This window comes from Oryctolagus cuniculus, chromosome 11, assembly GCF_051225735.1.
Source record: "Oryctolagus cuniculus isolate XC-2025 breed Fujian yellow rabbit chromosome 11, ASM5122573v1, whole genome shotgun sequence".
Taxonomy (NCBI): domain Eukaryota; kingdom Metazoa; phylum Chordata; class Mammalia; order Lagomorpha; family Leporidae; genus Oryctolagus; species Oryctolagus cuniculus.
Genome location: NC_142877.1, coordinates 34,286,374 through 34,311,097, shown reverse-complemented (window position 1 = coordinate 34,311,097; position 24,724 = coordinate 34,286,374). Strand labels below are relative to the sequence as shown.

Sequence of the window (24,724 nt, the reverse complement as noted above, 5' to 3'; positions counted from 1 at the left end):
GACCTTCTAGGCATTTCCGGGCTAGCTAGTGCCCAAGCTCTCAGGACAATTCTCCAGAGAAGGAGCATTTTGAAGTCCTAATCATCAAATACCTGCAGCAGCTAGAGGTGGGGCAGTGACCCCCATAAAGCAGATCTGATCATGCATAACAGCCTCTTTTATAGTTACTATTAACTTTGTATTTCAAGGCATATCATGACAGCTCTTAGCTCTATATCCAACTCAATCATCATCAAAGAATAAAATTTTTTTCAGCTCTTGTCTTTTACCAAATTTAATCTTAGCATTTAAGTCATATGCTATTGAGCACAGCAAGGCCTTTAACATACAGGAAATAATGAAATCAAACCACTGTATAATTGGATGCTGACATGAGGACCTAGAGTAATGTATGAAGTCATCCTGCTGTCTGAGTGATGCTAGGCCAAGTGTAGTCATGGCAACCACAGGTGTAGAAGAATCCCCTAAGGGCTGCTGATTAACTGTAGATTTTCATCTTAGACAAAACAAATGTACACTCTACTATAAATGATTCCCATTAGAATCTCAAAGACTAGCTATGATATAGTCAGCAAAAACAGGCATCAAGGCTTTTGTCTTCAGTTCAATTTATCCTAAGATTTGCAGACCTAGTGTGAGGGTGGAAAGTCTACAAAAAAGAGAGTCTTGACTGAAAGGAATCAGTGCTGTGACCTATACAATTTTATGATGGAGCATGTAGGGTGTGTGGGTTCTTCTCCAATTTCTTGAATCCCATGTCACAGGCTATCTCCCTACTTTCTGGCAAACAGTGAATGAGACAGAGCACAGGGCATGGGAGTGACACACAGCAACCTATAAACACATAAACCTGTTTCAATCACCAGGTTTTTTTTTAACTTTTATTTAATGAATATAAATTTCCAAAGTACAGCTTATGGATTACAATGGCTCCCCCCACCCCAATAACTTCCCTCCCACTCGCAACCCTCCCCTTTCCTGCTCCCTCTCCCCTTCCACTCACATCAAGATTCATTTTCAAGTCTCTTTATATACAGAAGATCAGTTTAGTATATATTAAGTAAAGATTTTAACAGTTTACACCCACATAGAAACACAAAGTGAAAAATACTGTTTGAGTACTAGTTATAGCATTAAATCACAATGTACAGCACATTAAGGACAGAGATCCTACATGAGGAGTAAGTGCACGGTGACTCCTGTTGTTGACTTAACAAATTGACACTCCTGTTTATGGCATCAGTAATCTCCCTATACTCCAGTCATGAGTTGCCAAGGCTATGGAAGCCTTTCAAGTTCGCCAACTCTTATATTTAGACAAGGTCATAGTCAAAGTGGAAGTTTTCTCCTCCCTTCAGAGAAAGGTACCTCCTTCTTTGATGACCTGTTCTTTCCACTTGCAGAGATCTTTCATTTAGGTCATTTTTTTTTTTTTTTGGACAGAGAATCCCCAGGTTTTGATATTTTTTTGAGAAAGAAAAAAATTTTTTGGATTCCATTAGTGATTTAATTAGAAACCCACATTCTAAAGAACAAAATGGGTGCTCAGTTTCAGCACCCATACCCAGTAGAATTTTTTTTAATTTAAATTTGAGGCAGAGAGACAAAGAGATGGAGACAAGAGAGTAAGAGACACAGCTTCCAATCACTGGTTCACTCCCCCAAATGCCTGCAATAGCACGGGCTGGGCCAGGCCAAAGCCAGGAACCAGGAACAGGAATTTCAATCTAGATCCCTCTCATGGAGGGGCAGGAACTCAATTCCTTGAGCTACCACTAGTTCCTCCCAGAGGTGGGAGGGAAGGATGGAGGGGAAGAGGGAGAAAGAGAGAGAGTGGAATTTCCCACACACCGATTCAATCTCCAAATGTCCACAACATAACAGTTGGTGCCAGGATCTTGGCCAGGCCAAAACCTAGAGCCAAGAACGCAGTCTGAGTCTCCTATGTGAGTGGCAGGAGCCCAGTCACTTGAGCCATCACCTGATGCCTCTCAGGGTACACATTAGCAGGAAAATGAAAATAGTAGAAGAGCCAGGACTCAAATCCAGGCACTCTGATATGGGATGCAGGCATCCCAAGTGGCATCTTCATCACTACACCAAACACTTGCCCCTCACCCCTTCTTTTAAAACCAAAACGAAAATAAAATGACATTGAGGCCATCATTGCTGATGGCTGTGTGCTTAAAAGAGACATTTTACAACTGTTAACAACAGGAGTCACTGTGCACTTACTACCCATGTAGGATCTCTGTCCCCTAATGTGTTGTTCTATGAGAATAAATGGTAAAAATAGGCTTCAAATAGTTCTTTATACTTTGTGTGTCTGTGTGGATGCAAACTGTTGAAGTCTTTACTTAGTATATACTAAGTTGATCTTCTGTATTATAAAGATAATAAAAAATGAGTCTTAATGAAGAATGAGATGGGAGAGGGAGTAGGAGATGGGATGGTTTGCAGGTGGGAGGGTGGTTATGGGGGAAAAAACCACTATAATCCAAAAGTTATACTTTCAAAATTTATATTTATTAAATAAAAGTTTTCAAAAAAAAAAAGACATTTTAGAACTCCCCAACTCCTCACCTTCAGAGATGTTCGTAACAAACTGCCCACACCACCTTCTCTACATGAGCTCTTCTAGTTGACTTCCAATTGCCAGACCTTGTATTTCCTTGTCTGAGGGCTGTTTGTATCCTCTAATACACACTTTACCATTCTTTTACCGAACTAGACCTCTTGGGAAATTTATCCCTCCCACAGTAACGCTTAACAAAAGGCAGGAAGGAGTTGGGATGTACCTTCTCCCAGTTCTGTCATCCTGCTAGGATACCTTCACGGTGTGTGACTGATACCAGTCCCAGAGTTTATCCAGGAGAGTTAAACTCCAGGTCCCTCAGGGCTACTGGCTGGAACACACCTGGCTGTTGGCTGCCTTCCCTTCCTGTATCACTTCCCCACACTCCTACTTGCATCTGCTGTATCCGCTGAATAAACGACTTGTGCTGCAAATCTTGTCTTGGGGTCTGCTTAGGGTTGACCCACGTGAAGACAGTTTTATAAAGAGAACAGAGGTTTGCTTTTTCAAATGACATCTCTTTCCTGCAAAGGTTTCTGGAGTAGAGTTCATCTCCCTGCATCTACCTCACCCTAAATCATGGAAAACGCTGGAGAGAATCCCACAAACTTCTCTCTCATTCTTCTATGCCTTTTTCCTAAAAGTTAGTACTAAAGCACAGGTCCCTCACTGGTACCAGATGTCAGTGCTTCTTACGCTGCTTCTCTGGATTCCTCCACTGTTGCTTCTTGCTCAAGTCAGATCTGTGGTTCAAGACTCAGCTTAACGGGGACCTGGCCCCTCAGTCTCTTTCTGTGTCTGGGTAGTCAGCCCTGTCCACACTCTGCCTGTGCTGGCTGTTGTGTGGGAACTTGTCCTTACCCCATCATCCCCAGTCACATCCTCATACGAAGCTATGTGGGCTGTTCTCACAGAACCAAGTACTGGGGCTTACCGTAAGGCATCCAGGTCTCCGGAATTAAACGCCAAAATGAAACAGCGGGCAGACCCTTTTCTCAGAGCATATGTGGAACAGTCTAGCATGGAGGTGACAGCTGCTTGGCTGCTTCAAATGTGCCTCATTTGGAGGCAGGGGTGGGGTTGCTCTAAACACTGGCATGTTCCCTTCCGGAGCCAGGATCACTTTTGCCCTCTGTAAGCTGGTCACACTGCATTGCTTTTCAGGCCACTTAACATACCATAATCACTAACATCTCACGCCCTAGTGGGTGTAATGCAAGAACTTCAAATGCAAACTCTCTCATTTTCCACTGGTGACCTCTGTCTGAGTTGCTAATGTTCATAATGACCAGGTCTGGGATGGAAAAAACAAAGCCTGAATTGTGCCTTGCTTCATGTTCTTTCCAGGGAAGAACAAACAGCTGCAGATTCAGTACAAATTGGGCTACTTTTGTGCAGTCTCATTTTCTAATTTGCTTCACAAAGCTTAATGTACACTTCATTTCCTGCTAAATTACTATGGTGCTTTGGTTTGGGGAAAGCCTGCCATTTCATACCTTAAACTGTAGCACTGTGTATACTTAAGTTCATGAACAACTTGATTCCCTTATACAAATTACCCTGGAATCACACATTAAAGGGAACTGTACAAGGTCATTTCAAAAAGTTCATGGAAAAATGGAATTAAAAGATGTAAAGGAAAAATGGAATTAAAAGCAAAAAGTTCTGAAATCCATGCATTGTTTTTCATAATACATATTTTATGTGATCCTCCATATGCAGAGTTTTCAATTTGGTTGCACCAAAATAAGCCGATCTTTTAATTCTACTTTTCCATTAATTTGTTGAAGTTTCCTTGTATATACTAAGTAAAAAAACACTTGCAGGGGCCAGCGCTGTGGCACAGTAGGTTAACCTCTGCCTGCAGCGCTTGCATCAGATATGGGTGCCGGTTCTAGTCCTGGCTATTCCTCTTCTGATCCAGCAATCTTCCATGGCCTGGGAAAGCAGTGGAAGATGGCTCAAATCCTTGGGCCCCTGTGCCCATGTAGGAGAACTGGAGGAATCTACTGGCTCCTGGCTCCTGGCTTTGGATTGGCGCAGCTCCAGCCATTGCGGCCATACAGGGAGTGAACCAACGGAAGGAAGACCTTTCTCTCTGTCTCTCCCTCTCACTGTCTGTAACTCTGCCTCTCAAACAAATAAATAAAATCTTTTTTTAAAAAAAACCACTTGCAGAAAGAGAAATTCTTGTTGAAGAACAAGAAGGAGTTTAGTAAATGATTTATGGTCAAGGAGGATATATATAATACTAACTTCATTACCAGTATGGGACAAGTGTCATCCAATCAGAGTGGATGCCATCCCAATTAGAATGGAAGCCCACTTTAAATAATTAGTGTGGCTATTTTCCTGCATATCAGCTGAATATTATCCCATGGGGAACATCATTCTTTGATGACACCTCAGATGATCTGTTTCATCTGCAAATAACCACATGGAATTGGCCTTCAAATACCCATCTGATAATTTTATAAATAAATAATAATGGATGCTAAATAATAATGAATGCTCAATAAATAATAATAAATGCTAAATCTATGCATGAGGGGAAATTACCAATAAGGGAATTTAGAAATGCCCCAGAAGTCATGACTGCTGGTTTGTGAGCCCATTGCCGGTACGGATGCCTCCACACCACAATAGTATTTGGAAGAGAGTGAGGATGAGTCAGATAATGGCATCACTGAGGGAAAGGTTTTGCCACAAAGGGCACTGAATTTAAACATTTTCTAAAACTGTAGATATTGTGTGCCATTTAACTAAGGTGCAGCAGATCTAGCAGATGAAGCACAAATGTTGACTATTAAACACTCTGGAAAATTAAGCAGTTTATCCAGTCTACCAGAAAATACACTGCTTGTGAGCTTTATGGAGCAATGAAAATTGGTAAAATGAACAATTCTAAAAACATTCTTCCGAAAAGACTATTTAGAATGAGTCTAAAATCGCCAAAACAGATAAAGAATGGGAAAACGTCTCTCCCTCACCTTTCTTGGCTTCCATGCCAGAACCTAGGGCGGCCGTGGTGGTCGGTCTGAGTTCAGAGCTACTCTGTGGAGTGACGTTTGCTTTGGCTGTGTTGGCCTTTCCCTTTTTGTCATTCTTGGAAGTGTCACTGGGCACGTCGGCTATGTCACTCTGGAACAGAAACATTCATACCAACCCACGTAAATGCCACAGAAGGTCAAATATCTTGCACATTCTTTATTTTACTAAATCGATTCTGACCCATGCAATTTTCCTGTTCCTCTGCCACACTTCTACTTTCTTAAAGGGTCTGTGCCTTGCAGGAATAAAATGTATGTGGTTTCCTCTGACTTGAACCACAGGGTCAAGCAATTGAAAAAAGATCCAACCCTTTCCAAGTATGGTATAGCTTCTCTTTTTCTAGCTGTTAGAGAGATGGTAAAAGGAACACTTGAAAACAAAGAAACAAACACTGCATATGTGCACTGGAATGGAGGATAGAATGAAAAACTGATAAGAATGAAATAAATGTCATTTTCATTAACTCACTGAATTAGCCAGTATCTCAATATATCATAAAAAGATATTAACCTTTCCTAGAAGCATTCCAGATGTTTTCCATTTCACTCTGCATGAGGCAGAGTCCTCAGATATGAGTTAAACGACCGGTGATTAAGTGTGTTTTTCTGACACTGGTCACATTTTACTGTTCTAGTCTTTTGTAGACCCTGGAAACTACTGCTGCACTAATATGCTCATTTAAAAAAAAAAAAGTCTTTAAACCTCCTGCATTCATTTATGGCTTTATAGTGCTTTTTAAATCAGTTTGACAACCAAACTTCCCCAACTCAGCTGTCCATAATCCAAATTTTTTACTTACAGTTTCAATGCCCATAGCTCTCATTTGGTCTGCTCTCTTTTCTGTAATTGAAAGAAATTTCTTTGGATCGGATAAAGCATCCACAATATCTGAAAGAAAAAAAAAAAAACAACACTGCGCTATTGCTATTTTATTTTACTGAAAATATCCAAGAAGATTCAACTGATATACTCTGTCATTCTGGAAACTTGTTATTCTTTCTGTTATGTGTCTTCTCCTAGGACATAAGGAAGTCATAATTAGTTACAGAAAACAAGAAATAAGTGATGGCAAGATCATTTTCTCTCTTTCTCCTTATTTTTTTCTCCAAAAAATGAAGGTAGGGTGGTAGGGCAAACTGAATGAAATGCGTTGGGTTCTTTTTGAAAATTATTTTAATAAAGGATTTGTTATTTTACTTGAAAGGGAAAAAGTGAGAGTGAAAAAGACAGAGAAATCTTCCACCTGCTGGTTCACTCCCCAATGGCCATAAATGCTGAGGCTGTGCCAGGCTGAAGATGGGTGGCAAGTATTTTTTCTGTCATCGGCTGCCTCCCTGGTGTGCATCAGCAGAGAGCCCGACCAGAAACAGTGCAGCCAGGACTTGAATCAGCACTCTATTATGAGATTCAGTAGTCCCAAGCAGTGCTTAACCTGCTTTGCCACAATGCCCACCCCTGTGTCTTGGGTTCTTAACTCTTATTTCTGTGTTTTTGAGCAAGTTGATAAATATCTGTCTCCAGCTTCAGACTCCAACTGATAACTAGGGCAGGAACACCTACCCTGCCAGGTAGTTGTGAAAATTCAGTGAGTTGATAAATGCAAAGAATACCTGATACATAGAATGTGCCACTAGTACTAAGTCTTATTTTTCTTTTGTTTCACTTATTTTTAAACGTATTTATTTATTCACTTTATTTGGAAGAGAGAGAGAAAGAGAGGGAGAAGGTGAGGGAGAGGGAGAGAGAGACTTTTATCCACTGGTTTACTCCTCCAAATGCCCACAAAAGCTCCTGGGGTTGGGCCAAGCAGAAGCCAGGAACCAGGAACTCCATCTGGACCTTCCATGTGGGTGACAGGAACTCAGTCCTCAAGCCACCATCTGCCACTTCCCAGGCACATTAACAGGAAGCTGGATCAGAAGCACAGACAGAGGCTGGCACCGCGGCTCAGGCTAATCCTCTGCCTTGTGGCGCTGGCACACCGGGTTCTAGTCCCGGTCGGGGCACCGGATTCTGTCCTGGTTGCCCCTCTTCCAGGCCAGCTCTCTGCTGTGGCCCGGGAGTGCAGTGGAGGATGGCCCAAGTCCTTGGGCCCTGCACCTCATGGGAGACCAGGAGAAGCACCTGGCTCCTGCCTTCGGATCAGCGTGGTGCGCCGGCCGCAGTGCGCCGGCCGTGGCAGCCATTGGAGGGTGAACCAATGGCAAAGGAAGACCTTTCTCTCTGTCTCTCTCTCTCTCTCACTGTCCAATCTGCCCATCAAAAAAAAAAAAAAAAAAAAAAGGCACAGACAGAGGTTCAATGTCAGCACTCCAATAAGGGAAGAGGACATTCCAAGAAGTGGCTTAATCCACAATGCTAGCGTACCCACTCAGTCTTGTTTTTATATAGAAAAAATATAATTAATATTTAAAGCCAATTTTGGTACCATTGTAGATAAACTGGAATATTTCTCCAGTGTTTTCTCAGTAATAATTTGTATATAAAAAACAGAAAGCTTCATCTTTTTATAACTTTGAAGAGTTCCAGGTACTTTCAGAGTTTCATATAACTTCTCATAATTTACCAACATTACAGAAGAAATATTCTTATTAACTTAAAACACTACATAGTTTATACATCTTAAATGATATGTGTTTATAAGTTTTGCATTAGCAAAATTACTTTTCTTTCTTTCTTTTCTTTTTTTTTTTTTTTGACAGGCAGAGTGGACAGTGAGAGAGAGAGACAGAGAGAAAGGTCTTCCTTTGCCGTTGGTTCACCCCACAATGGCCGCCACGGCTGACGCACTGCGGCGGAGCACCGCGCTGATCCAAAGGCAGGAGCCAGGTGCTTCTCCTGGTCTCCCATGCGGGTGCAGGGCCCAAGCACTTGGGCCATCCTCCACTGCACTCCCTGGCCACAGCACAGAGCTGGACTGGAAGAGGAGCAACCGGGACAGAATCCGGCGCCCCAACCGAGACTAGAACCCAGGGTGCTGGCGCCGCAGGTGGAGGATTAGCCTAATTGAGCCATGGTGCTGGCCTGCAAAATTACTTTTCTAATTACAATTGTCTTCATCACATGGGATATATAATTCTGTTTAAATTTTTTCTTCCTTTTCCTGATAGAAATAATATATACACATAGTGAGCATTAAAAAAATTTAAGATTTATTTATTTATTTGAAAGGCAAAGTTACAGAGAGGCAGAGAGAGGCCTTCCATCCACTGGTTCACTCCCCAGATGGCTGCAACAGCCAGAGCTCAGCCAGTTCGAAGTCAGGTCTCTCAATGTGGGTACAGGGGCCCAAGGTCTTGGGCCATCTTCCACTGCTATCCCAGACCACAGGAGAGAACTGGATCAGAAGAGGAGCAGCCAGGACTCAAACCGACACCCATATTGGAATGTTCACACTTCAGGCGGTGGCTTTACCTCCTATGCCACAGCACGGAGTATAGAATGGAAAGTTATAACATCTGCTCCTGCCAATCCTACATTTAGAAAGTTACTGTTGTTATCACTTCCTGTATCATTCTAAATACTTTTAAAACTCCAGGCCGGCGCCGTGGCTCAATAGGCTAATCCACCGCCTTGTGGCACCAGCACACCGGGTTCTAGTCCAGGTCGGGGTGCCGGATTCTGTCCCAGTTGCCCCTCTTCCAGGCCAGCTGTCTGCTGTGGCCAGGGAGTGCAGTGGAGGATGGCCCAAGTGCTTGGGCCCTGCACCCCATGGGAGACCAGGAGAAGCACCTGGCTCCTGGCTTCGGATCAGCGCGGTGCACCGGCCGCAGTGCACCGGCCGCAGTGCACCGGCCGCAGCGCGCCGGCCGCGGCGGCCATTGGAGGGTGAACCAACGGCAAAGGAAGACCTTTCTCTCTGTCTCTCTCTCTCACTGTCCACTCTGCCTGTCAAAAAAAAAAAAAAAAAAAAAAAAAAAAAGAAAGAAAGAAAACTCCAAATAATGTCATAGTTTTCTGTATCATTTTTTAGTTTTTACTTTACTTATATCGGAAGCATTTCCATATTGGCAATATAGATCCACTATGCTAATTTTAAGACTTGCCTGTTGGAGTCATCCTTCCTGTTCTTTGCTATTAAAATGTGGTTGTAGTGAATGTCTTGAACATTTCATAGCATACCCCTGCAGATGTTCATAGGATAACTCCCTAGAAGTTAGAATGATGGGTAAGGATATTTGTCCTATGGTACTTCTCACCAAATTGCCCTCCAAACATATTGCATCAATGTATTCTACTAGGTCTGTTTGCAGTTATCACTGTGGTATCTAATAACTCTTTGCTTCTCAATAGCAAATGTAGAAAAATTTGTTTTTAAATCTTGCTGGGGGCTGGGGCAGCTCTGTGGCATAGCAGGTAAAGCTGCTGTCGGCGCCTGCAGTGCTGGCATCCCATATGGTTGCAGGTTTCAGTCCCAGTTGCTCCACTTCTGATCTGGAGAGTGAGTTATAGAGAGGCAGAGGCAGAGAGAGACAGTCTTCCATCCACTTGTTCACTCCCCAGATGGCCGCAACAGCTGGAGCTGCACTGATCCAAAGCCAGGAGCCAGGAGCCTCCTCCAGGTTTCCCATGTGGGTGTAGAGGGCATCTTCCACTGCTTTTCCAGGCTATAGCAGAGAGCTGGATCGGAAGTGGAGCAGTAGAGATTCAAACCAGCACCCCAATAGGATGCCAGCACCACAGGTGGCGGCTTTACCCGCTATCCCACAGCAACGGCCCAATTTACCTTTTTTTCAATGTCAAAATTTAGCTTCTGGGGTAGGCATCTGGCATAGCAGTTGACACTGCCATCCCACACTGGAGTGCCTGGGTTCAGTTCAGTGCTAGGCTGTTAACTCTAATTTCTTGCTGGCGCAGACCCTGGGAGACAACAGTGATGCCTCAAGTAGGTGGATTCCTGCCAACATCTAGGTAGGAGACTTAGACTGAGCTCCAACCTCCTGGCTTCAGACTGGCTCAGTTCTAGCTGTTGAGGCATTCAGGGAGTGAACCAGCAGATGGGAGCTCTTTATCTATGTCTCTCTCTCTCTGACTCTTAAATAAATAATTTTTAAAACATTACTTTCTCCATGTTAAGAGACATAAGTTCTGTTCTTCAGCCCAGAGATATTTTATTCCTGAGCTGCTTAAAACAGAGCTGTCCTCGAAGAGTTCAGAAGTTCATGGTAGCCATTTTTGCTGTTGTCTCTGAGTATTTTGAGCATCGTTACATTATAGCACTGAGAAGGAGAAGCAATCACACTGAAATCCCTTGCCTTTGTAGTAGGAGAGGGGTTAGGTGGAAAATGTGGGCTTTGGACCTATCTCTTGCTGTGAGGGAGCTGGGACAGCCTGAGCTCAAAGTCTCTAAAAAGCATATGATACAGGTGGGTGGAATTAATTACGAGCAACTGTGGAAGCAGCAAAAACATCAGTGGGGATTCATCATTATATGGTGACCTCACAGAACAGAACTTCAAGAAAGAGCTAGGCTGAATCTTTTATAAAGACCAGGCCCTACCTAAAGAATCACCTCAACTTGAAAAAGCCTTGGGAATATTATTGTTGTTCCTATCAAAATGGTGTCATCCACCTGGTATTACTGAGATTTTAAATACATTCAAAATCATATAGAATACAGAGCTGTCAGTGCCTAATGATAATCATCACAGTGGAATGATGAAAATGAAAGAAGTTTGTATGTGTTCAGTAGAGATGTAATTGTTTTCTGAATAATTTAAACCTGCTGTTGCTTGGGTGCATGGATATGAAGCCCAGGAAAGCAGAGGACTGACAGTAATGGATCCAGATTATCTTTCTTCAGCCCAATAAAAATGTGATGAGGTATACTGACGATTTTTTTTCCCCTAGAAAATGTTGAGGTGTGACGGGACAGTTTCATTTCAAACCTGTTCCTAGCCAATCAACAGAGAATCATCACCTTAGGAAACACAGACTCTACAGATTTCCTCCTGCACAGGTACAGCACATAAACACTCAGGTCTGACTATGGGGTTAGCTAAACACTTGAAATATGAATACAGAATAAGGCAGAAGGCTCCTTCAAAGAAGAGACACATTTGGAAAAAGATAGTCCTCAAATTCTTCTTTTGTTGTTGTTTTTTTTTTTTTTTAATTTTTTTGACAGGCAGAGTGGACAGTGAGAGACAGAGACAGAGAGAAAGGTCTTCCTTTGCCGTTGGTTCACCCTCCAATGGCCGCAGCGGCCGGCGCACTGCGGCCGGCGCACCGCGCTGATCCGATGGCAGGAGCCAGGTGCTTCTCCTGGTCTCCCATGTGGGTGCAGGGCCCAAGGACTTGGGCCATCCTCCACTGCACTCCCTGGCCACAGCAGAGAGCTGGCCTGGAAGAGGGGCTACCAGGACAGAATCCCGGCGCCCCAACCGGGACCAGAACCTCGTGTGCCAGCGCCGCAGGCAGAGGATTAGCCTATTGAGCTGTGGCGCCGGCCTTTCTTTTGTTATTTTCAATTAAGGCCATTAAACCTCATAGTGTCTACCCTTGGTTTCTTAGAATGGAAAGGGACGGGACCAGGGGCCAGGGTTGTGCTGTAGCAGGTTACATCGCTGCTTGTGGTGCTGGCATCCCATACTGAAGCCCAAATGCCCCTATTTCCATCCAGCTTCCTAGGCCTCTTCCAACTAAGTGGAAGACCAGGATGGAGTTTCTGGCTTCTGGCTTTGCCCTGGCCTGTTCCTGGCTATTGCAGCCACTTGGGGAGAGAACCAGGGAGTGGAAGATCTTTCTCTCCAGCTCTGTCTCCATTTCCGTCTCTGTCTCCATCTCTGTCTCTCTCCTGCTCTACCTTTCAAATAAATAAATCTTTAGAAAGAAAAGAGTGAGATGGGACCAGAGAATCCTGAATAAACTGTGTCTGAATGTTGAATCTGAGGCTGACATCCACTGCAGAACTGAGCAATCGTAACACAGTTCAGAAATGCCAAATGCTCCTGATAACAAAACAGTGGCCACAGCCACATGTTAGAAGAGATTAATTGGTGGGGCTGACACTGTGGCACAGCAGGTTAAAACCCTGGCCTGAAGTGCCAGCATCCCATAAGGGCACCAGTTCTAGTCTCGGCTGCTCCTCTCCCAATCCAGCTCTCTACTATGTCCTGGGAAAGCAGTAGGAGATGGCCCAAGTCCTTAGGCCCCTGCACCCATGTGGGAGACCCGGAAGAAGCTCCTGGCTCTTGGCTTGGATCAGTGTAGCTCCGGCTGTTGCGGCCATCTGGGGAGTGAACCACTGGATGGAAGACCTCTCTCTGTGTCTCTGTAACTCTCTTTCAAATAAATAAAATAATTTTTTAAACAAGAAGAGATTAATTGGAATCAATACTTAAATGTGAACACTGGCAAAAAGTTGCATTATAAATAAGTACAGATATTTCTCTAGCATAGATCTACATATATTCACATCTGAACAATTTCACAATTTTGGACTCATATAAAGTGCTTGGCATGAAACAGGAGCTCCATAAATAATTTCTTTACCTTTCTAATCAAATGAGTAATTTCTCAAGAATGAATTATAGAGTTTCACTTGAAATTTAACATACAAAGAGGCAAAAGCTTTTAAATCCTGTACTTTAGGCATTTATACCACTTGTAAAATGCGTACAATGTGTTAGATGTTTGTTACACACTCCTTGGCTTTCTAAGCTGCAAGCCCTTAAACATAGGCGCCAGTGCCCTGCTTCCTTCTCTGACCCACTTACTCAGCCCCGTAATTCCCTCTCCCAGCCTTCTTCTGTGGGCTCTTTTATCTGCTACTGTGGTGGTGGCTTCCAACATGATTTGTTTTTTTATGAGAGACTTAGGAGAAGAAGAAAGGAGTGTTTACTGTGAATCTGCAACTGAAACATCCTCATGGCTTGATTTGTTTTTTGAACTTACAATCCAATTGCTAAAGATGATGCTTCATCGCAGAAAATCTGCCCTCTAGAGAAGCATACGTTACTAAACTCAAACAACAAAACAACCCCATATTTCCCAAACAAAATAGTGAAGTGTTGAGTAGTACAGGAATTGTAACTGGGTCTATACACACACACACACACACACACACACACACACCTTGCTATATGTACTACAGAGGTAAACACTTCACAAGAATGCTATGAGGGAGACAAAAGTATTCTTTTTAGAGGTAAGGAATGAAAGGTTTGAGGGATTCCATCATGTTCCCAGGGCCATCAGCTACAAGTGGAGACTTGGATTTGAAACTTTGGTTAATCTGATACAGTTATTCTGCTGTCCTGTTTCCTTAAGGATCAATAAACAGAGAATTTAGATCTTTTAAAAACTGTTCTTACCTTAGCTGGGGTTTGTAAAGCCAAACCTATGACTCATTCTAGTCATGATTCCTACTACTGATGACCTTAGTAAAGCCAGTGTGGACTGATGACTTGGATTTCTTTGAAAATGAACTCTCTTGTGCATTTGGAAGAAAATGTATACATTTTGATAGCTGCATTCAATTTAAACTTTCTTGTGATACTAATTGATAAGAAATCTACAGTATCTCATTCTTTATTTTTTCCCCACCTTGATTGTAGCTGTAAATGTATCCATCACAAAACATATTTGTAGGAATTAATACAGGACATAAAATTATCATATTTTAAAACAAGAAAGGCCTTTAAAGACAATCCGGTCTTGTCCTTCCACTTCTTATATGAATCCTGAGGTTACACTTTATCCTTGAGCTCTTCAAGGCTGCCAGAGTTGGCTTCACTGACAGAAACAGACCTTATTATTTTTTTCAACCATGGGCAAAATGTCTTCTAATCTTATAATTGAGGACTTTGTCTACATCATATTCTGCACTCAAATGTTTATCTTACCTCCAAATCCATCAGGCACATATGTTTTAAGAACAATATTGCAGAAAATTGTTGGCAGTGATAATGGTTTATTTCCTTCATTCCGCAGGGAAATGTGTCGGTAGCCTGCTTGGAGGCCATCCAGGGGGAGGATCCTCTGGCCAATCAGCTTGTTGTTGTCATCATACACTGCTATTCTCAAGACAGCCAGGTCAGGCAGGATTACCTGCAAACAAAGAACAGAACTTTCCATAGATTTTTGTAATGCAGCTCCCAAGCACCACATCTCTAGGAATCTGGACCATACCCATACTGCTCTGCTCCTTTCTTGTCTCCTTAAAGACAGGTTTGTTTATTTTGAAATTCAGAGTTACAGAAACAGAGGAAGACAGAGAGAGAGAGAGAGAGGATTTCCCATTGGTTTACTCCTCAGATGGCCACAATGGCCAGCACTGGGCCAGACTGAAGCCAGGAGCCAAGACCTTCATCCAGGTCTCCCATGTGGGTGGCAGGAGCCCAAATACCAGGGCCATCTTCTTCTACTCCTCCCAGACCTTTAGCAGCGAGCTGGATTAGAAGTGGAGCAGCTGGGACATGAACCGCCACCCATATGGGATACTGGCACCGCAGGTGGTGGCTTTAGTCACTGGTCCCTGCTCTACTCTTAAATGGTTCTTTAAGGAAAATAAACTCATAATCCATTTGCATTCATAAAGTACTCTGTGTAAACTAAAATGCCCGAGACAATAAGAAGGGCCACTGGAACAGGTTTCTTGGAAATCAGCCCATCAAAAATGCTGGCTGAAATGGATGTGAAAATTACCACTCCAACCCTTGTCACCCTTCCCCACACCCACCTATGTAATCTGTAAGGAAAAAAGAGACTCTGAGGAATAAAGTGACTCCTTAATCTCAGAGTTGCCAGTGACAGCGTTCTGATTCTGTGATGTATCTACTACCTGGGGTACATTTGACATCTAGTTTTGCCTGGTTTTGAAAATATGGAGAGTATCTTCAAAGAAATGCATCATGTATAAAAAAAATTTATATATAAATTTGGATTCCACTTGTTTCTTACACTTCTCAATTTTCAACACATTTTGAGACATTAAATAGAGTTGGATAAGTAACAGAGAAGCATTACTATACTTCTGATCTCAAGACTACTCCTGTTATCTCCAAACTATATAAATTCACGGACATAAAAATTTGACTTCAGATGGCAGAATCTCTATGTAGTTACAAAACAGTTACAAGACAAAGGAAAACAAATGTCCATAAAAGTCTTTTATTAGCTAAAAGCAACCAGGACATCTCAGCTTATCTAAATACTATCTATATCTGGGCAATATATTAGTTGTCTACATGTATGTGGAGATGTTAATTTAACTCAGCTTCATGAAGGCAACTAAAATTCTGTCAACTTTGCTCATTCCTGTTCCTCATGTTATGAGTAGATGCCTGGGCTTTGCCACTCTTAAAAGATTCATGCAAAAGACAAAAGTGAAAATAATAAGAAACAAAACAAAACTTAAAGTGCTTGATAGCAGTGAAAGGCAATATAACTTCTGAAGAAGAAGGAAGGTTCCAGAATTGTCATCTTGTTGTTGGAGCTAGAATTATTACACAGAAAAACTAAATTGGATATTTCCTTGTTCATCATAGAATGCAAGATTCAATTTTATGATCTCTAGAAATGTGTGTAGGGATTCTTCTAGCTATCATGCTGGCAATACTGGCAACAAATCCAGATATATTAAATTGAAAAAATTGGAAAAAAACAACAGATCACACCTGTTTACATCACATCATCACAGAGTAGAGACGGTGGCAAAGGGAAAAAGATTAAGAGAGTAAAAACTGAGCGTTAGTGAGAACCACTGTGATTGTTCTCGGGATCCAGCGTATAGTAATGAGAGACAAAAGGAAAACACTGAAAATAGCACATGAAGCACAAAACCTGTGAATAACAAAAGAAGCCACACTTTCTGGAGGGATACAACCGTATCCACTCACCCATTTGTAATGACATTTATGGACCTTAATTTTGGGTGCAGCATCTCACCTGACCTCTTGGTGAATGGAATGGTGCAAATAATAGCTACTGCCAAAGAAAGGAAGAACTCTAATTTATGATGGTGTCCACCCATGAGGGCATTGCAAACCTGGAACTTGGGCAATCCCATGTAAGAGGGGGGCTCCACTGAGGAGGTGAGACTCACTAAGAATGCCCTACCTTCCGAAATACGAAAGATTCTTCATTGTAAACTGGATTGAGTCCATTGTTCATAACCATACGTGTTCGGAATTCTTTACGTATGGTGTCAGTTGGCAATCCATACATATCCACTTCTACGTATGTGCCAATTTTCTTATCTGATAAGAACTGACCTGATATGACCTGTAACAACACAGAAGTAGGATGAAAGAAAAGTATACTTGGTGCAATCAGTAGTAACAAAGAGTAATCTGGATATAAAAAATTCTGTATTTTGTAGAATTTAAATTACCTACAGAAATGATGCATTCAGTACTTACAAACCTAAACATTATTGGGCAACTACTACATGCAAAAAGCTGTTCTAGGCAGAGGTTCTACCTTCCGTAACTGTCTAGAAAAATAATGAGGAAAACGTACATGAGTCACATAATATAAAGAAATAGTGCTCACAGCATCTTCATTTCAACTACGTGTCCACACCTATGAAATGAAAAGATGGATTCAGATACACCCTAAGGTCCCTTCAGAGCTCTGGCCATCTGTTACGGCATACTTAGTACTGAGTTATTTTAAAGGTTTTGAAAAGAGGTACACAGAGAAAAGCAATGTTAGAATTTGACTGTTATGCTGCACTGATATTAACACTGGTCAATCATGACAGCATTATATATTTGTAAAGAACAATGGTAAATTCTACCTACTATAAAGCTATGGAGAGACTATTTTTCATATGCTTTCCAAATGACTACTCATGTTTTAGGTTTTTTTTTCCTCTAACAGCTAACAATTTTGAAGTAGTTTTTTTTTTTTTTTTTTTGAGGCATAACTGATACAGAACAAACTACATATATTTAAAGAGCATGCTTAGATAAGTTTGGACAAGTGAGTACATCTATGAAATTGTCACCACAATTAGGATAACAAACATTTCCATCATCCCTGATAGTTTTGTTGTGCTCTTTCCTAATCTTATCCCTCCCTTCACCTCTGTCCAGAGGCAACCAACCACTGATCTACTCTCTGTCACTATAGTGTTCATTCTCCAGAAGTTCATATACATAGAAGCACATATTGGGTACCTTATGATGCTTTTTTTTCAAGGTTGCTAGTAATTTTACCAGTGAGAAAGTGTGTCTCATAAAAGGGGGATTTTTAATCAAAGTGGAGAGCAACACTTGGATCTTACAATCTGACAATAAATATTTTCATTGTGATTTCTTCAGAACTTTCTGTATATAAATTTACTCTGCACTATGGAGAGCAGGGTCCTTACCTGCACTGAGCAAGTAGCGGCTATGACACCATCAACAGGAGTTTCAGAGAAGGGATCAAATGTTCGATCAGGCCGCCTCATGAAATCCGGTTTGAGAAGGTACCTAGTAGGACCAAAGCACAGGAACTTATTACAGTAGTATCTTTTTATAAAGATGAAACACCTACAATTTGAAATACTAAATACTTGTTTTTCTCCATCAGTAACTCAGGGGCTAGACTTTTAGGCAGAAGGTGCTGTCATTTTGGAAAACACGAAAGTGCATCAGAATGTTTCCTAGATTGCAGCCTCAATGGGACGAGGATGATCCTCTTCTCTTGAACTTTATTTTATACCATAGGCCTGTTAGACAGATCACAACTTATTCCACAAGATAACAACAATGAAAACTCAATCATCATAGCTGATACAAAAACATCATCAAGATACAAAAACTGTATCTGACATTCTACTTCTTTATCAATGATTCTTTATTAATACATTAAGTTTTGAGATCTGATAAGTCTAATGTCTCCTATATTTTCAAAGTACTGATATGCATAAAATACTTTGTGAGATCAATAACAATATAAATGACATATGAAAATATTTTATATTTATATTCATAGTACCATGAAAATTATTGTGGCTTTCGGATTACATTCAGAATCAAAGGAGATGTGAAATTTCAGTTAGAGGCAGGTAAAATTAAGGACTGATTTTTTTCCCTACTTTCTAATAAGGAAAATTAGACAAGAAAGTGAAATAAAAGACATCTAGACTGTAAATAAAAAAGCAAAAACATTTCTATTCACAAATAATATGATCCTGTATACAGAAAAGCTTAAGGAATTAATTTCAAAAAAACTATTAGAATTAATGAGTTCGGGGCTAACGCAGTGGCACAGTAGGTTAATCCTCTACCTGCAGCGCTGGCATCCCATTTGGGTGCCTATTCTAGTCCTGGCTGCTCCTTTTCCAATCCAGCTCTCTGCTATGGCCTGGGAAAGCAGTAGAAGATGGCACAAGTCCTTGGGCCCCAACACCCAGGTGGGAAACCAGGAAGAAGCACCTGGCTCCTGGCTTCGGATTGGTGCAGCTCCGGGCGTTGCGGCCATATGGGTGGTGAACAAATGGAAGGAAGACCTTTCGCTCTGTTTTTCCCTCTCACTGTCTGTAACTCTACCTCTCAAATAAATAAATAAAATCTTAAAAAAAAAAGAATTAATGAGTTCAGCACAATTGCAGGATACATGACTGATGCATGAAAGTCAATTGTATTTATTTCTATTCACTAACAATGAATGATCCAATATTGAAATTAATAAAAACAATTTAATTTACCAGAGAACCAAAAAGAATAAAATACTTATGAGCAAATTTAACAAAAATAAGTACATTTACTTTGAAAACCAGAAAAAAAGTTAAAAAAATTAAAGAAGACCTAAATAAATGTGTCTTTTTTTTTTTTTTTTCCACAGGCAGAGTGGATGGTGAGAGAGAGAGATTGATTCACCCTCCAATGTCCGCTGTGGCTGAGCCGAAGCCAGGAGCCAGGTGCTTCTCCTGGTCTCCTATGCGGGTACAGGGCCCAAGGACTTTGGGCCATCCTCCACTGCACTCCCTGGCCACAGCAGAGAGCTGGACTGGAAGAGGAGCAACCGGGACAGAATCCGGCGCCCCGACCGGGACTAGAACCCGGGATGCCAGCGCCGCAGGCGGAGGATTAGCCTATTGAGCCGCAGTGCCGGCCTAAATGTGTCTTTTTTAAAATTTTTTTATTTTTTAATTTATTTTTGACAGGCAGAGTGGACAGTGTGAGAGAGAGAGACAGAGAGAAAGGTCTTCCTTTGCCGTTGGTTCACCCTCCAATGGCCGCCGCGGCTGGCGCGCTGTGGCTGGCACACTGCGCTGATCCAAAGCCAGGAGCCAGGTGCTTCTCCTGGTCTCCCATGTGGGTGCAGGGCCCAAGCACTTGGGCCATCCTCCACTGCACTCCCTGGCCACAGCAGAGAGCTGGCCTGGAAGAGGGGCAACCGGGACAGAATCCGGCACCCCGACCGGGACTAGAACCCGGTGTGCCAGTGCCGCAAGGCGGAGGATTAGCCTAGTGAGCCGTGGCGCCGGCCGTAAATGTGTCTTGATTAGGAATAAAATATTGTTAAGATGGCATTACTTTCCAAGTTGGGAAGAAGGTACTTCCAGGAGTCCATGGAAAAATGAAATTAAATAATACATCTATTTGGTACAAAACATTATTGAAATCTATGCACAGTCTTCTCATTATGTGTATTTTTGTGAACTTTTTGAAGATACTTCATATGCATGAATTTCACAACTTTTTGAACTAAAAATAAACTTATCTTTTGATTCCATTATCCACAAACATTTTGAAGTAAAGTGCTACATGAATACAGAAACATGAGAGAAAAAATAGCCATATTGCTTTTTCATCTCTACACAATTCTAATTTCATGTTTTCATTTAACCTTTCAGTGTTTTGCAGAATTATACTTCATTTTTCACTTCTTCACTCATAGCTGCTAAAGAGTTCTATTACTGTATACTAGACAAAATTCATACTATTATTCTTGGGTAGCTTCTGTTTACATGACATGCAAAAGAATCAAGAGAAGGCAAAGGTTTATTCCCAGCTGAATTAAATTTAACTTGACATCCACAACTTTATTACATTTGAAAATTACTTTATTTCTTTATCTGTCCTGGTAAAACACACATATTTAGTATTTATGTCTCTAGTTCACATCCAAGTGAGCAAAAATCATTACCTGTCCCAAATAAAAGAGCCTCCATTATTGAATCTAAAGTGAAAGAATTAAACTCTAGAGTGCATGTGTAGGATGAACTACTTCACTTTAGGTTAAAAAATAACCTGCTAACAAAATGGGATAGATTACGAATGTATATTTGCAAATACAATCTACCCAGAGATTTTATTTCCATCGAAATCCTCAAACACAGCTCACACTCAGCAGCTGCTAATTAAAAATGACATGGTTTCATTATAGCTCTAGTATGGAGTCTTGACACTAGGTGACAACAGTTTAAATCACATTACTCACCCGCACGATCCATTATACTCAAATTTTCCCTGATTCAATTGCATTGCTAAATCTGTCAAGAGACAAAAATAATTTAGCATCTCATCTCCCTGGACAAAGAAGATCCTGACATGGTGATTTTAAACAATGGAAATCAGATTGTTCCTGTACCCTAAGATCAGCCTTTAACACCACAGAGGCGCTGCTGGCTTGTGTTAAGGCACAAAACTTTCTTCCATGTTGGAATGACCTCGTCTTTAATTTAACCACAAAACATGTTTTCATAAAGCTCATGCCAGAATTGCTTTCAAAATGAGATTCATCTGTGTGTTACAAGGTTGGTCATTCAGTGGGGAGGGCTGCTATATAAAGTGGGAGAGCATGTGCATCTTGCCCCTGGAGGAAGGGGACGCCAGGGAAACAGGGTCAGCATGAATACCAAACTCCATTAAAAAGAATAAACTATGAACTAAGTGAGGCTCATGCAAAAATTACTGGCTCATTCTCAGAGTCAGACATAGGGAGAATTCTTCCTCAGCAGTCTAACCAGGCAGGGCATGGCTTATGGTCTTTCTTTTGCAAGTGGATGAAACCTTCTTGGGTAAACCCATAGATTTCAATGCTGTAGGTAAAGCTAACATGATGGAATCCAACCTCAGCTGGCCTAGTGAATATGCTGCTTTAGAATCAGGTAATCCACACTATCGACCCACCGACAATTGAGGACATCATTGGACCCTTTTTCACGTATGTAACATCAGTAGTGCCTTTTGTTTTGCCCCTGCTAGAAACTCCTGGGGATTGTCCTCGTGCCGGGTCTAACTCTAACACAGCCAGGACTGTGCAGTGTCACAATGCTGACTCCATTAGCAGAAGCTTCTCCTGACTGAGAAGCCTTGATCAAAGGGTGGGAAATGCAGTCACTTGCATCCATGACAGCAGGCAGTAAGGTGCACCCATTGCTGGGTGGACCGGGAAAGGTAAAGACCCTCAGTCCGGAAATACGAATGGTGCCCTCATGTGGAAACGGATGAAGAAAAAAAAGGATTGTTGGTTGTGGCTTCTCTTTTATTTTACCAATTTTACAAACCGTGTTGTAGCATTAACCATATAAAATGAATAGGTTTTGTGGAGAATTTCTATCTATTCTATTTCATAGTTTTATCTGTATTTTAAATAGTGTAGTCCTTAACTCTTAAGCAAACCTTGAAAACTTTAAAAAATTGCTTATGCATTTATAAAAATTTGTCCATCTCCTTCCAAGAGGAAAAAGAATATTTATATTTTAGAAATCTGCTTTTGAATACACTTTGGAGGACCAATTTGTAGATCAATAGCTCTAAAAATCTATAACTCCTTCCACTGAAATTTAGAGTTTATCTGATAACATTCTGTATTTTTACTGTGAGTTGCCACCATAACACTCATATATGCTAAATGTTCACAGTGACCAGGGAATTTTCCAAAGGAGAAGTGCATTATGGTTATTGGACATTAATACCCAAAGTTTTTCCTTTTAATGTAAGAATTTGATCAAAAAGGGAGAAAAATAACAAATAATTTGGGATAGGTGGTAATGCTTATTAGAATACCCATGGATTTAATTAAAGGAATTTGAATTTAAATCAAAACGAATTATCTTCTACCACTGTTTTATTGCTCTATTCTGGGTTTTCAGTATCTCACCATTATACAAATCTGACAACACACTGTTTTGCCAGATGCTTGCTTCTTTTTTTTTTTTTCCTTTTCTTTTTAAATGCCCACAGCTAACTGAGGACACCGTGGTACTGTTCTGTCAAAGCATTCTCATGGAATTCGAGGTCACTGGACATCACTCCTTACCTGGGGTTTGATAGTTCAGTGAAACCATCTGGCAGCCGGCGTTCCAGAAAATCTGAGGCATGTAATTACTGGAATCGACTCGGCCTCCCTTTGGGTAAATGCGACTCATTTGCCGTTTGTTATAACTGTGTAACTTATTAAGGAAGATAGACAAACAACAGTACTACAGCAGAGGTAAATATACAACCAAGAGCTAAAGCAATCAAGGGCTAAACTAACAATGACAAGCACGTAGAGGAAAACCACAAATACCACCTTGGTAAGGGATGCTGAAGTAGGAAATCACAGGCCATCCTGGGGATGATAAACACCATTCACATCGGAGCCAGCTGTCACAGCTGCCATGGTCTTTCACATGTGATATTTTATTGGCGCTACAACCAAAACGAAATCACAGATATTTATCTATTTTAGAGACTTCTGCCTCATCAAAGCACACCAAACCCTCCTTCTACCTGTTATATAAAGGATACTTTACAAATTCAATTGCATGTGTCTTCAAGTAGCCAAGGCCAACTGATTCATTAAAAGAAGACATGTTATAATGAATATTGCGTTCTGCAAAAGAAAAGCAAAGATGCACTCAGAAAAGTAAAGTTCCAAGCATCCTGAGTCTGAAAGCTTGGTGGTGAACACTACGTGATCATGTCAGGAGTCCCTAGTTTTAATATCCTATGGATGGAGACCACTGACTTTAAGATAAAGAAACTGTGAATTAAACTTGAAGTCATTAAATAAACTACATGTATTCCAATTGCCAGGGTAATCCCTGAAATATGTATTTTTCATGATGGCTCCACTATCCCAGAAATGACTATGAACAGTTTTTAAAATTTTGTATAGGAGGATGCTTCAAAAAGCTCCTGAGACAAATGGAATTAAAAGATGTTTTTATTTTGGCAAAAAATGAAAATTATGCATAATTTTTTCAGAATACCCACTTTCCATGAACATTTTGAAGATCCCTTGTATGCTTTTTGTTATCAACTTTTAATTTTAAAAAGTCCTATGAAAACATGAACTCTAATAGAAGTTCACAGTCTTTCAGAGCCACCTTGTGGATGATTTTGGGAATGACAATGCAATGCCACCCCATGCCAAGGACATGCCAATTATAAGGTGAGATGGGACCAAGTCAGATCAGAGCTCATTAGCAAAATGAAAGAAAAGCAGACAAAAAAAGGCTATTGCATTTAACCTGTAGTGTTACCTTCAGCCACATGGAAACCCTGAAACTTTACAGGCTGTGCGTAGTTGATCATTGTGGACAAATACGGGTGGATATTAGTGGTAGCACCTACATATTTATAAGATGCCATCCACGCCTGCTCATCTTCTACAGTAACCAGGCCCTGTGAGCACAAAGAAGAGAACATAAGAGTCGATGGCTTCTACAAGATCCACAGATATATGCTAGACTCTTCCTAAAGATAGTTTGCACGTACATACACACACAAACTGAAAAATAAGACCCTTCCCTCCCAATTGTATTGAAGAACAATTTAAAAAGTAGAAATCTCCCAAATAATGCAAAAGAAAGTAGCTCCCAAATAATGCAAAAGAAAATAATCATAAAACATTAGGCATATCTTCACATTTTTAGGACATTTTTGGAGTTTCAAAGGACATTAAAATATTCAAGCAACTATAACTGATGTCACAGTAAGGCTGTACAATACAAGGGTACTTCAAAAAGTTCATGAAACAAGGGATTTAAAAGATAAGTTTAAGAGTAGGTGTTTGGTGCACCCAGATCCCATAGCAGATGTCTCAGTCTGAGTTCCAACTCCACTTCCTATTCCAGCTTCCTGATAATGTGCATCCTGGTAGGCAACAGGTTATGGCTCAAGTATTTGGGTCCCTGCCACTCACTTCAGATACCCAGATTGAGTT

At 41.1% G+C, this 24,724-nt stretch overlaps 1 protein-coding gene across 50 annotated transcripts in view; it reads right to left on the bottom strand.

Moving 5' to 3' along the window:
- Positions 1-24,724, bottom strand: part of PLCB4 (phospholipase C beta 4) — a 440,816-nt gene that overhangs the window by 37,275 nt on the left and 378,817 nt on the right. For 28 of the 50 annotated variants that reach the window (XM_089307289.1, XM_089307288.1, XM_089307279.1 and 25 more), the window contains 9 exons: positions 24,042-24,183; positions 23,305-23,389; positions 22,832-22,956; positions 21,008-21,059; positions 17,946-18,048; positions 16,688-16,852; positions 14,473-14,677; positions 6,426-6,514; positions 5,566-5,716 (listed from right to left, as the gene is read on the bottom strand). In XM_089307289.1, the coding sequence (XP_089163415.1) occupies positions 5,566-5,716; positions 6,426-6,514; positions 14,473-14,677; positions 16,688-16,852; positions 17,946-18,048; positions 21,008-21,059; positions 22,832-22,956; positions 23,305-23,389; positions 24,042-24,183 (1,117 nt within the window). Of the gene's footprint in view, positions 1-5,565; positions 5,717-6,425; positions 6,515-14,472; positions 14,678-16,687; positions 16,853-17,945; positions 18,049-21,007; positions 21,060-22,831; positions 22,957-23,304; positions 23,390-24,029; positions 24,184-24,724 lie in introns of all 50 variants that reach the window. The other 22 variants (XM_070052074.2, XM_051846249.3, XM_051846237.3 and 19 more) reach the window with 1 other exon arrangement.